At 61.2% G+C, this 12660-nt stretch overlaps 1 protein-coding gene across 2 annotated transcripts; it reads right to left on the bottom strand.

The window, feature by feature from the left end:
• Window positions 1-297: 297 nt before the first annotated feature.
• EPS8L1 (EPS8 signaling adaptor L1) lies at window positions 298-11110 on the bottom strand. 2 transcript variants are annotated; one of them, XM_028095120.2, is made up of 19 exons: window positions 11059-11110; window positions 9372-9412; window positions 8828-8886; window positions 8129-8290; window positions 7636-7785; window positions 7050-7132; window positions 6291-6549; window positions 5893-6019; window positions 5322-5410; window positions 5154-5228; window positions 4890-5038; window positions 4197-4338; window positions 4063-4091; window positions 2034-2154; window positions 1812-1943; window positions 1545-1650; window positions 1202-1376; window positions 725-857; window positions 298-644 (listed from the first exon to the last, which is right to left on the bottom strand). In XM_028095120.2, the coding sequence occupies exons 1-19, from the start codon at window positions 11073-11075 to the stop codon at window positions 558-560; spliced, it is 2136 nt and encodes a 711-aa protein (XP_027950921.1). In that variant the 5' UTR covers window positions 11076-11110; the 3' UTR covers window positions 298-557. The 2 variants fall into 2 exon arrangements, with proteins under 2 accessions (XP_027950921.1, XP_087884031.1); XM_088027905.1 differs by lacking the exon at window positions 11059-11110 and having other exon boundaries at window positions 9372-9480.
• Between the last annotated feature and the right edge of the window lie 1550 nt (window positions 11111-12660).

The raw sequence follows: 12660 nt of genomic DNA, 5'->3' as shown, positions 1-12660 counted from the left end.
AGTGGTTGAGGGGGCTTGGGGGCGTTTGGAGAAGGGCAGGACCAGAGTGCATGGGGTGGGGTAGGGACCAGACCTCTCAGGGCCTTAAACGCTAGGCTCTGGGGCGAGGGGGGCCCTTGAGCCGGGGAAGGAGATTGGGTGTTCAGAAGGCCTCTCTGGAGTGGACTGGAGGATGGCCTGCTGGCCCGGAGGGGAAGAGGAAGCCTGAGAAAGAAACCAAAAAAGGTAGGGACATGGAGGTGGGGTGAGGGGCAGGTCGCTGGGCCCCCTGGTGGCCCGGTAGAGAAGGGACAGCAGTTGACAATGCCTGCTCAGAGGAGGCTGTTTATAGACTGGGTGGTGTATCACAATGCACAGGGCACCCGAGTGTGGCCCCCTTCCCTCCCACTCCCGGCCAGTCCGCTCACGCAGGAGGCTCCACGGGTACGGGGGGAGACCAGAGCCGGAACAGGTCCGGAGCCTTCGCAAGGACTCGACTTCCGTGGGTGGGGGCAGTCTGCAGACTCCGTTCTCCCATGGGGCTGCCTCGAAACTTCGAGCGGAGCAGCCGGGGACGGTCAGATAACCTCTGTTTCCAGGTTGCCTTCCACCTTCTTCTTCTGCTTCTCCATCACCGCCTCCAACTCTGACACTTTCTCTTTGTCCTGGAGGGCGGGGTGGAAATCAGAAGCCTGGCCTCCCAGCACTGTGCGCCTTCCCAGACCCGGGACGAGCATCGGCTCACCTCCAGCAGCGCGCGCTGCACCGTGACCTGGCTGTACACGCGTGCCCCCTCCTCCGGGCTCACGGCTCGCAGCTCCTCCTTCTGCAGCGAGAAAAGCTGCGCGCCGGTCAGCACGCCCAACGCATCCACGGTCCTGAGCGAGCAGTGGGGTGGGGGGAGCGGTCAGGCCCCCCAGCCAATCACAGCTTCGGCCCCGGAGCCCCACCAGTCACATCCCTGCTGCCAAACCGTTTGTCCAATCAGCAGCATCCCTCCCCCGCCCCCCCCACCAGTGCCCCATAGGGGGAGGCGGGGCGTGCGCCCAGCTTTCCAAACGAGGCCGGAGTTCCCTGGCCACTCCAATCCCAACCCGGACAAACGTGCCAATCATGCAACCAGACCCTCGCTTTAGCCAATCCTGGTTCCCCAGGGTCCAATCAGAACGCGCCCCCTCCTGCGTCCCCATCTCAGGGTCGCCAGCCGGCCACAGGCACTCACCCAGCGCTAAATCCCTTGGCCTGCAGCCAGGCGCAGACCTCGGCGGTGTCCGAGTGCGGGCTGAGCTGTGGCTCCGGCGCGCGGGGACCCGGGGCTGCGCGGCTGGGGCCTGAGCGGCCCTGGGCTAAGCGCGCCTGCAGCTCCTCGTTGACACAGAGCATCTGGGAGAATTTCTCTGCAGGCGGAAAACCGGGAAGGAGCGTGGATTCAGGATGAAGGGTCCTGGGGCCAGAGAGAAGATCTCCACCGCCCTCATGATGGGTCGGAAGTCCGTTGACTCTCTTTGAGCCTTGGTTCCCCTGACTGGAAAGCAAGGCTAAGAGCAGCTCCCCCCGGCACTCACCCTTATCTCTGGGGTCCAAGGTGAGGTTATCACCACTGTCCCAGTGGGGCCGAGACAAGGTAGGAGCCGGGGCTGGCGCTGGTGGGTGAGGGGGAGTACTGTCCTCCTAGAGAGGGGAGTCAGAAGACTGAGTCCCAGCCCCTCCACCTTCCAGAGGTCAATTTCTGAGCCCCCCCCCCACCCCTACTACCTCCTCTGCTAGTGCCCTTGGCACCCGATCCTCACACCCCTCCTTCCCTTAAGACCCAGGAGTCTGCCCTGGCTCACCAGGCTGCGGGAAGGGCTTTGGCTGTAGCTTCGCTGGGGCCTCAGGTGGGGTGTTAGGATATTATAGGGCACATATCCTTCCTGCCCTTGCTGGTCCCGAACCTTCCACCACTTGCGCCTGTCATCCAGGACCTGAGGGAGGTAGGAGAGGAGGGGTCACAGCCTGTGTGTGCAGCTAGGGCTGGGCCCACTGCAGCCCCTTTGGCCCTCCACCCCTCTAACCTCCAACACATCCCGCTGCTTGACCGATAGCTCACTGCTGTTGCGGGCCTGGAAGTCATAATTACACAGGACCCACTTCCCCTCCGGCTCCAGCTGGGGCTCAGCCTCTGGGTCTTGGTGACTGTGGAGAAGAATGAGGGTTGGGGATAAGAAGGTAGCCAGTCTCACTGCCCTGGGCAGTAGGGTATTGGTGTGAGCTGGGGTTAGAGCCAAGCAGGGGTCAAGGCAGGGGGCCTGGTTAATACTGTTAATAGAGACTTGAAATTGGAATAACACCTTGAATGCATTTTGTTTCTTATGTACCAGGCACCGTGCTTTAAGCAATGATAGGAGTACTAACATCACCTCCGTTTTATAGATGAGAACATTAAGGCTCAGAGAAAGTCACTTGCTCCCTATCACACAGCTAGAAACAGCTGCTGTTTATTGAGCATCTACTGTGCACTAGGCTCACACTTACGAGAACCCATAGTTACAACACAAACAACGGTTAACTCGTAGTTAACTTCTAGAGCACGGACTAGGTGTCAGGCCCTGTTCAAAGACTTACATGTATTGGCTAATTTGGGTTTTGACCCACCCGTTGGTCTAACCATGAATTTGGACTCCCCTCCCCACTCCCATCCTTTCCTCCTCCACTCACGACCCTATTATTTTGTTTTACAGGTGTAGGAATGGAAGAACAGGGAGATAGAGAGGCATGATGGTGTCAAGTTCACAGAACAAGAAAGAGGCATTGGCCAGACTGAGACCCAGGCAGGCTGGCCCCAGAGTCCGTGTCCTGAGTAATGCTGGTCTACTGTGTGGGCCGCTGGGTGTGAAACTGAGCTCTGCCGTGGGGCTCGTAACAGCTCGCCTGTAGAACCTCCTAGATTTCTGACTCCTTCAGGAAGGGATTATTTTCCTTTTTTCTGCAAAGAATTGGAGGCTCAGACAAGGGAAGTTAAAAGCTGGGGGTGCCAAGCCCAAGTTTCAGAAGCATGGGGAGCAGGTGAAGTTCTGCAAGATCAGGCAGCTGGGGTTGGGGGGGTGGAAGCAAGATGTTGGCTCTAATCCCCCAGTAAGGGGGACCTCAGCCTGGATCAGGCCTACCTGTGCAAAGGAGAGGGGGGGTCTTCAGGGCCGCGGCGCCCCCTGTGTGGGGCTGGCAGCTCCTAGCACGCTGTCCCTGCTGAGACTCTCTGCCGGGGCCCTCACCCAGACCCCCTTCTGCTCCTTCAGCTTTGCTGCTTTGTTTTCTTCTTACCCCACAAAGCTTCCCTCACATCTGCCCTCGACTTGCTCAAGGACCCTAGAGTCCTGGCTTCTCCATGGCCCTTCTGTGCCCCCCCTTGCTTTTTGGAATCATGAACTCAGACCCCCAGCTCTTTCCTCCCCCAGAGACCCAGGAGTCCAGCTCTGAAACCTTAATTTCCCCAATCTTTTAACCTTAGAGGCTCTCTATATGACATTCAGTGGGAACAGAGATAACTGCTTTAGAGCCTTGGGAAAGGGAGGGTCCAGCCTCCCAGTTGTTACCTCTTTCAGGGCCTAGAAATACTACCACTTCTTAACTTTCCCAGAAACTTGCCCCATGGCTCTTGAAGGCCCAGGTCTTCTCTGGGTCTCCAAGGCCCCAAGCACCAGACTTGAGCTCTTCTTCAAAACCCAAAGGCCCAATCCCCTCAGTCTCTTCCCTCCAGCACCTGGGGCTCTGTCCTCTTAGGGACCCAGACAGGGAGCTTCCCTGGCCCTGGGTAATCTAACTGCCTTCTCTCAGCCTCTCAGACTTGACCCACTCCCAGCCCCCTCCTCCCTCACACCCTGCAATCCGGACCTCCTCCCCTGGACCCCTTAGTCTGGGCCCCACCCCCTCCCTCCCTTCTCCCTCCCTCTCCCAGCCCCGGCCCTCCCTCACCACCTCACCCACCTGTGAAGAGTCGGGGAGACAGAAGGAAAGACAGGAAAAAGGGGATGGAGTCAGCGCCAGGAGCCCCCAGGACGCACCCCTTCTCGACCCCACCTGTCCCACCTGGGGGCCGACACTCACCCATTGACAGCGACCTGGGGAGCACTTTGCTGGGGAGAGGAGAGCAGCAGCTCAGGCAGGGCCAGACTTCGGGGTCCCCGGCCCCCTGTATCATCTGGGGGAGTGTGTGACTCCCCACGGAGCTTTAGCCTCACCTGCTGGCGCCGCCGCTCATGCTGCAACTGTCTCTCTACTGGGTCCTCCCAGGCGCGGCCCTGCGGGTTGGTGGCGGGGGGCTCCCAGCCGCTGGAGAACTCAGGGCTATATGGGGATCCCTCCTCTGGGGGCAGCTCCAGCCTGCGGCCAAGGGGCTGAGGGCTCAGGGATCCTGGTCTGGTCCCGAGCCCTATTACTAACTACACTGTTTTCCCCATCCTGCAGACGAGGCGCTGTCCGCGCTCTCCTAACCTCTCCGCTTTTTGCCAAGGCCCGCCCCCCCGCATCTAAGCTCCACCCCCGACATCAACTGTACTTGCAAATACACTAATTTCACTCTAATGCTGCGTCCGGCCTCTGAATCTCCTCTCGGATTCTACACACATCCCACCTCCGTCCCCTACGTCTGCTCTCACCCCCTCACCCCCCCCGGAGGCTCGCTGCCTCCAAGCGCAGACAGCACCCCTTTCCCAAACCTACAGGCCCGTCCTTTCCTGGGCCCCACCCCTCTCCTCTAAGGCCTGCCTTTTTTGTTGCGGTTGGAGCTCTGGTTTGGTCTGAAACGTCTCCTCCCCACGAATGTCTGCCCTTTCCTCCAGTCGGGTCCTGGCCCTTCAGCCTCCAGCTGAGACCAGCATCCCAGCCTCTAAGTCACTGCCCCCCTGCCTCCCAGCCCCCCATCCCTGCCTCACCCCGGGCGGGTCCACGAGTCCCCCAGCGAGGTCCAGAGCGCATTCTCACGGGGGGTGAGGTTGTCCCGCAACAGTGCTACGGCCTCAGACGTCAGGTGCGGCCGCCGCACTTCACTTGCGAATCGGGGGCCGCCCGACGTGTCCACGACCTGCCAGGGGTGCAGGAGTGAGCGGACACTCCATCAACCCTCCCCTCCCCAAAGTTGAGCTCGATTCCTCCTGCCGCAGAGGGGGGACCGGAGGGCCGAGGGAGGGGGAGCTCACCAGTTGCAGAGGTCCGAAGAGGAAGTGCAGTAGCTCTGGCGACGAGGGGTTGGTGATGTTGCCGCGCAGCCGGGCCTGCGGAACGGGGGAGGTGCCGAGGTCAGCCCACGGGCGGGCAAGCTCGCCATCCCCCTACCCCACGATGGCCCAGGCGGGACACGGTCTCACCAGCAGGCTGAAGGCGTACTTGATTTTCTGAAGCACATCTGTATACTCGGCCTCTGAGGGCGGCTTGGCGCGCAGTGTCAGGAGACCCTCTGCAGGTGGGGGAAGCAGGTGGGGTGCCGTGTAGGGGGGAGGGCAGAGGCAGGTGCGGTGGGGCGCGGCGGGGGGGGGCGAGGCAGGCGCGGTGTTGGGGGGGAGGCAGGTGCGGTGTGGGGGGGAGGCAGGTGCGGTGTTGGGGGGAGGCAGGTGCGGTGTTGGGGGGGAGGCAGGTGCGGTGTGGGGGGGGGAGGCAGGTGCGGTGTTGGGGGGGAGGCAGGTGCGGTGTGGGGGGGAGGCAGGTGCGGTGTGGGGGGGAGGCAGGTGCGGTGTTGGGGGGAGGCAGGTGCGGTGTGGGGGGGAGGCAGGTGCGGTGTGGCGGGGAGGCAGGTGCGGTGCGACCGGGACACAGCACCAGAGAGATCCCCAGGGATGGGGAGTCCCACCTGGCAGGGGGGTGCATGGGGAGACCCTAGGGACAGGGAAGATATCTGGGAGTGACTAGGGGCTCAGGATCCCACTCGGAGGAGCCCCTCACCCCCAGCCGTCCGGCGCCGGGTCCTGCGGCCGCGCTTCCGATGCTCCAAAACGCGGGCTGCCTCTGCAGACTTCTGCAGCCTCGACACGAAACTCTCCACGTCATCGAACACGTGGTTCAGGATGTCCTGGGGGACAGAGCAGGGGAGGCAGGGGGGCGCAGGGGAGGCAGGGGTGTAGAGTCATTACCCCAAAGCCCTCAGGCCCAGGGCCCTGACATCCTCCCAGGCCACGCCCCGCCCTCTGCTGCCTGGCCCTGGCCTCATATTCCAGTCGCCGCCGGCCACAACCCCAGGTGTCTGACACCCCCACTACCCCCCAACAAAGCCCATTCCCCGGAGCTAGGACTCACTCCCGACAGCCGGTCCCATCTCCAGGCCCTAGCGCCGCCCCACTCACCACGTCCCGCTCGGCCTGCAGAGCGGCCAGGTCCGGACCAGGGGGGCCCAGATCCGGGGAGGCCGGGTCAGCACCGCCTGCAGTCTGGGCCTGGCCGGGCCTCTGCGACTCTTCCGCCGCTTCGGCGATGGGCTCCGCCTGGGATCTTCCCCGGCTGACGCCCGCGGTGCTGATGACGGCGCGGACCGACGGGCGGCGCTGCAGAGGAGGGGTCTCGGCCCCCGGCGAGGGGCGGCGCTGCAGCTCCTCTTGCGTGGCCCTGCGGAGGCACAAGGGGAAGCAGCCTGGGTCCGCCTGGCGATGGGGCAAGGGGACAAGTCGGGCTTCAAACGGAGACACTGTGGCCCAGCTGAGTCAAACCTGGGGCAGGGAAAAATCGGATATGGGGAAGTGGAGCGCCTCTCCAGAGGGAAACTGAGGCCTGAGGGAGGAGAAACCGAGGACCAGAATTAGGAAAAGTCGTCTTGGAGAGCGGGTGCACTTATCTGGGTGCGACGGCAGGACTCAAACCAGGCTTTGTTTGACTGACTTCAAAACTCGTGCTGTTCCAGGCTAGGGGCATCCGCTCATTTGTCAGAAGGGGGGACTGAGGCGTGGGGGAGGGGAAGAGACCGAGGCGCCGGGGGGGGGGCTGGGGGGAGACCGAGGCGCCGGGGGGGCTGGGGGGGAGACCGAGGCGCCGGGGAGGGGGTAGCTGGCCTCCCAGAAACACCGCCCCCCATCCTCTCTTCTCCCCCACTTGCGGCCCAGCGCCCTTACCTGAGCGCCGCGGGCCTGCGCTCCCCGCGGCCCGACCGGTAGTCGTGCAGAGCCCCCTGGACGTCCTCTCGGATCAGCTCCGCCTGCCAATCATGCCATCAGGCCCCCACCCCACCTACCGCTTGCCCCGGCCACGGTCGGAAGGATCGAAGGACCGATTCCTTGGTTGGCGCCGGACCCCCCCCTCCCCACGTCAGCACTCACGCACACGGTGCCCCATGCACATCCACGCTCTGAACTCATGCCCTCACCCCACCTCTGCTCCTGCCCTGGGCTACTTCCCCAACCCCGGAGACCGGGTCCTGGTGTTTCCTCACCCCCTAGACCATACCCGCCTCTAGTGCTGGCTGCTCCCAGACCCTGTCTCCCCTGTGCTGTCATGTTCTGTCCGGGCCCTTAGCCTCGGTCTCCATTCCGCCCTCACGTTCTACTTCGACCGGGTCCAATCTGTCTTCAAAACCCTCCATTCCAGAACTTCTTTCCAGGCCACGCCCCCTCTGCCGGCCCTGACCCCGCCTCTGCCCCAGGCCCCGCCCCGCCCTAGAGGCCCCGCCCTAGGTGGCTCCCTCGGAGCAGGCCCACTCACCCCGAGACGCAAGCCCTGGAAGAAGTGCACGTCCGGCTGCGTGCGCTCGGGCTCCTGGCATACGAGCAGCAGCAGCGAGAGGCTCCGGCCTGGGAGCAGCACCACGTCGCAGCGCACGATGGCGCCCAGCGGGTACGACTCCAGCTCCTCCTGCGGGGCGGGACGGCGGGTAAACTGAGGCCCGAGCCGAGGGGACTAAATGGCGGCAGCCGTGCCAGGGGGCACACCGACACTGCACAAGCAGCCCTGCGAGGCTAGGGGATTACGGGGTCGGCCATGGCAGCCCTGCGAGGCCAGGGGCTTGGGGATGGCAGCCCTGTGTCATAGAGGAGACTAAGGACGCTCCCAAGAGTAGCGGAGATCTCTTGCGAAAATTCCCAAAGGAAGGACATGCAGGGGCCAAGATTCACACTCAGACGTCCCTAGGGTCAAGCTCTCTGTGCCTTCCCCCACTCAGGCCAGTCGCTCCTGCCCCCCACGTGTCCCCTGGCACCTTGGAGATGGGGTCAAGCAGCGTGACATGGTCGGGAGACACACGCAGCAGCATCTCTTGGGCCCAGATGCGGCCCTGGCTGTCCATGACGGCCAGCTTCCGCGAAGCGTCCTCCACGGTGTGCACACCATCCTCTTCACCCAGGCAGAACGTCACCAGGTGCTGGCACCGGGCGTGGAGAAAGCAGGGAGTCCCAAGATGATGCCGGTTGGGCTCGCACCAGCCTTCCAGCCAGAGACTAAACACGCCTCCTCCAGATAAGCCTTCCCTATCAGGGGCTCCACCTATGGGGCGCCTCCTCCCAGTGCCCTGTGTTTTGCTTTCATCGGAGTGACTAGCCTCCCAACACCACTGGAAGCTCCTTGGAGGCATTGGTTCCATCTAGTCCCTTCTAAGCACCTCTGCCTCTGTTAGAGCACCAGGCACACTTGGACCCGTCCTCACACAGGTTTACCTAACGTTTGTCCCTGTGGCCTGACTGTCCAGCACAAGGGCTGCTCTGGAAGAAAACGTGGCAGATTCAAGTGGAATTGAATTCCTGTGCCGAATACCCACTTCTGAGGGGAGGCAGAAGCAGCCCATCTTGCATATGAGCAAACTCAGTTTCCCAGTTTCTTTCTGCTTTCAACATCTCCATCTTCCCAGGCCTGCCTTTCCTCCCAACAAGCCTCCCTGGTACAACGCAGACCCCAGACTCACGTTGACTGGATACTGGGAAACATCTGCCATAACCACAGTGGAGTAACGCTTCCTCTGCTCTGTAGGGGAGGAGAATAAACCCAGAAGACTCAGCCCCTCCTGCCTCAGACCCAGGAGTCCGGGACCCCCAGCCCCCCCCTCCTCCCTCAGACCCAGGAGTCCAGCCCCAGCCCTCTCCTCCCTCAGACCCTGGAGTCCAGATCCCCAGCCCCTCCTCCTCCTCCTCCCTCAGACCCCGGAGTCCAGGCCCCCAGCCCCTCCTCCCTCAGACCCAGGAGTCCGGGACCCCCAGCACCCCCCTCCTCCCTCAGACCCAGGAGTCCAGCCCCAGCCCTCTCCTCCCTCAGACCCTGGAGTCCAGATCCCCAGCCCCTCCTCCTCCTCCTCCCTCAGACCCTGGAGTCCACGCCCCCAGACCCTCCTCCCTCAGACCCCAGAGTCCAGGCCCCTAGCCCCTCCTCCCTCAGACCCTGGAGTCCAGGCCTCCAGCCCCTCCTCCCTCAGACCTATTTTCAGCCTGGGGTTTTCTTGTACCCAAACTCACCATAGATCGACTTGGCACTTGGTTTGGGGGCAGCTTCTGGGCTGGTTAAGGAAAAAAGAGTGAGAGGGGCCATGGGAACTGGGAGATCATGGGGGCTTTGAATGCCAAGCAGAGCAGCAAAGACTTCATTGTGAGGGCAGTTGGGAACCATGGAGGGTTCTGAGTAGGGGAGTGCAGGGCCAGAGCTTGACTTTCCCACAGGTAAGGCAGTGCGGTACCAGGTGGTGGTGGAGAGTGTGGTCTCAGCTGTCGTACAGACCTGGCTTGGAATCCCGTCAATACTGCCTTGCCATAAGACCCTGGATAGGAGACTTAATCTCTCGTGCCTCAATTTCCCTTTCTATGAGATAGGGGTTAGTAATCTGATAGCCTGTCTGGTAGAGCTATTGGATTCACAGAGTGGAGGGGATTCATAGCCTCAATAAATTAAATTTCAGTCCTACAGTGTGAAGGGTAGCACACAGTATGTGCTCAATAAAGGGGAAGTTTTGGGGCGCCTGGGTGGCTCAGTCGTTAAGCGTCTGCCTTCGGCTCAGGTCATGATCCCAGGATCCTGGGATCGAGCCCCGCATCGGGCTTCCTGCTCCGCGGGAAGCCTGCTTCTCCCTCTCCCACTCCCCCTCCTTGTGTTCCCTCTCTCGCTGTGTCTCTCTCTGTCAAATAAATAAATAAAATCTTTAAAAATAAATAAATAAAGGGGGGTTTACACCAGCATCAGTATTTGGGGTAGACAGAGACTTATCTTCCCCTCCTACTCCCGCGGGCCAGGCTCTTCCCAGCCAAATCCTTCTCTTTCTCCTGCCCCGGCCTCTCCTTCTAGGTCACCCTCTCCAAGAATTCCAGAGAAATGACAGAAACTCAGAGCTCGGGTGGGAGCAGGGATGAGGGACAAGAAACACTTTCAGTCAAGCCTCTGCTGCTCATCCTGCTCTTGCCTGTCAGATCTCCACACAATTTGATTACCCCTGTGCTGGAGGGTTCACTACCTCATATCTCCAATGCAGCTATTCCCATGGGCCTCCCTTTGTTCTTCTCGCTGCTCACTCCAGGAGACTTGAACTTTATTAGAAGCAGCCCAGGAACTCCTGGGTGGCACAGGTGGTTAAGCCTTGGACTCTTGGTTTCGGCTCAGGTCATGATCTCAGGCTCATGAGATCAAGTCCCACACTGGGCTCCGCGCTCAGCGTGGAGTCAGCAGAAGACACTCTTGCCCTCTCCCTCTGCCCTTCCCCCCCACCCCTGTGTTCTGTCTCTTTCTCTCTGAAATAAACCAATCTTAAAGAAAAAAAAAAAAAAAAGCCCAGATTTGCCTGTGAAGGGTCAATGTCTAATATTAAGCTAACAACAGCAGAAGCGGAAGTGAGTACCTGCTCTTGGTCAGATTCTCTGCTAAATCCTATACCTTCATTACCCTGTCAAGCTCTCAGAATTGTCCTTCTTTCCCAGAGGAGGAACTCAGGCTTGGTTCTTTCGCCAGGGTCACACCGCTGCTGAGTGTTAGGATCTGGAGATGAACCCAGGTGTGTCTGCTCTGGGGCAGTAGCTCAAACCCAGGCCGGGCAGGGAAGGAGGCAGCGTAGGCATCCTTTTCAGTGTCCAGGCCTGGGCTGCTGTAAATGCCCCCTGGGGGTGTGGGGAAGAGGGTGGCAGAGGGGGCTGGGCAGCCTGGGGAGCAGGGGCCACTTACCCTGTGGTGGTGCTCATGGTGTGGAGAATGGGGAGCTCCTGCCACCTGGAGGTGCCCTAGGAGCCAGCAAAGAGTGAGGGCCTGACCTGGCCTGTGGTACCTAGGACTTTGGCCCCAGCTGCCTCCTCCCTCAGACCCAGAAGTCCAGGCCCCCAGCCCTCCTCCCTCAGACCCAGGAGTCCAGACCCCCAGCCCTCCTCCCTCAGACCCAGGAGTCCAGCCCCCCAGCCCCCTTCTCCTTCAGACCAGGAGGTTGGCCCCCAGGCCCTTCCCCACCCAGGAGTCCAGGCCCCCAGCCCCTCCTTCACACCTTGTACTCTGCCCCCCAAATCTTTCAGGGATCCGTGCATTTGGCTCCCTAATCTAGGTGTATCTCATTTTGCTTCCTCTTCCTAGGGATCCTGTCTCCCAGCCTTATCTCTCAGCGGCCCAGGAGTTCCAGCTCAGAGCTTCTGGACCCTAAGAACCAAAGGGTCTTGGCTCCAAGGCCCCTCAGAGAGCCATTCATCCAATTCCTCAGCCACTTAGGACCTCAGGCTTTCAGGCCAATCCCCCAGCCCTTACCTCCTCAGGACTCAAGGGTTTAGGTCTGCCAGCCTTGCTGGTGTCTGGACCCATGGGTCCTAGCCCCCTGCTGCTGCTCCCCAGGAGTCCCGACCTCCAGCCCCTCCAGGCTGGGCCCCCTCCTCACCTGCCCGTCAGGCTCGGTCAGCTGCGAGAGGCCCCGCTCTCCGCTGTCCCCTGGGTTCCAAATGCCGGCCCCTCCTTCCTGCTCCCTGCCAGGCCACCCCGCCTCCGCATACCTGAGCACTCACCTGGCACAGCCCAGCAGCAGTGGCCCCTGGGCGGGGCTGGCAGGGACGCCAGGGTTGGGGTGGGGGAGCCAGGAACTGTGACTGTCTCTGTCCTAACAGCACTAGCTCAAGGACAGCAAGTCATCCGATGTCATACTTGGTCACAAAACCAAAATCTCTGCCTCAGATACCCTCTTCCAATTGCCTTACACTTCCGGGAGGTCAGAGGCTTGACTCGCACCTGTTTGCCGTTCAAGAGGGGGTCGTCAACGTGGGAGGGGTGGCATTTGAACCCGGGGCTGCCTTTCTGTCCCCGGGGCCAACGTCTGTCCCTGCCCGGTGCACACCTCCTGTGCATGGTTCCTGCCTCCCCCTGCCTCTTCCCCTGGAACCTCCCCACCCCCCACCCCCGCCCCAGTAACCCCTTCCAATTATGGTAACTGAGACTCAGAGCCCCACACAGCTCCAAGTACTTCTCAATGTTAACGAGCTCCTCCGGCTTGAAATCTCCTTTCCAGAACTTCTTGTGTCCCATGGCCCTTGCCGACCACATTATCCGCACCATTTCTTCCCCAAACCCAGTGAGGTGAGGATGGGGGTCTCCACGTCACAGATGAAGAAACTGAGCCCCATATGGGTGAAGAGGCTTGCCGAGGTTACACCTCAGGGAGTAGATGAGAACAGCGGACACCAGAGCTCAAACTCAGAGAGCAGGAGGGGCGGGCATGCCCCTTTTAGCCTTTCGCTTTATCAATGATCCCCACCCAGTTCCTGACATCCTCTGCTCACACCTGAACTTGCAGAGCCT

Source organism: Eumetopias jubatus, unplaced genomic scaffold (assembly GCF_037043125.1).
Source record: "Eumetopias jubatus isolate StellerSeaLion01/CBP00866 unplaced genomic scaffold, mEumJub1_p1.0 scaffold_10, whole genome shotgun sequence".
In the NCBI taxonomy this organism is placed as follows: domain Eukaryota; kingdom Metazoa; phylum Chordata; class Mammalia; order Carnivora; family Otariidae; genus Eumetopias; species Eumetopias jubatus.
The sequence above is the reverse complement of the archived record's forward strand: the minus strand, read 5'-3'. Positions and strand labels throughout refer to the sequence as shown.

Excerpts from the sequence above, each read along its gene's own strand:
- EPS8L1 (XM_088027905.1), bottom strand. The coding sequence starts at position 9,444 with ATGGCCCCTCTCACTCTTTTTTCCTTAACCAGCCCAGAAGCTGCCCCC. Across the intron at positions 7,786-8,128 it reads TGCTTGACCCCATCTCCAAG|GAGGAGCTGGAGTCGTACCC; the intron begins GTGCCAGGGGAC and ends CCCGCCCCGCAG. Across the intron at positions 7,133-7,635 it reads TCCAGGGCTTGCGTCTCGGG|GCGGAGCTGATCCGAGAGGA; the intron begins GTGAGTGGGCCT and ends CATGATTGGCAG.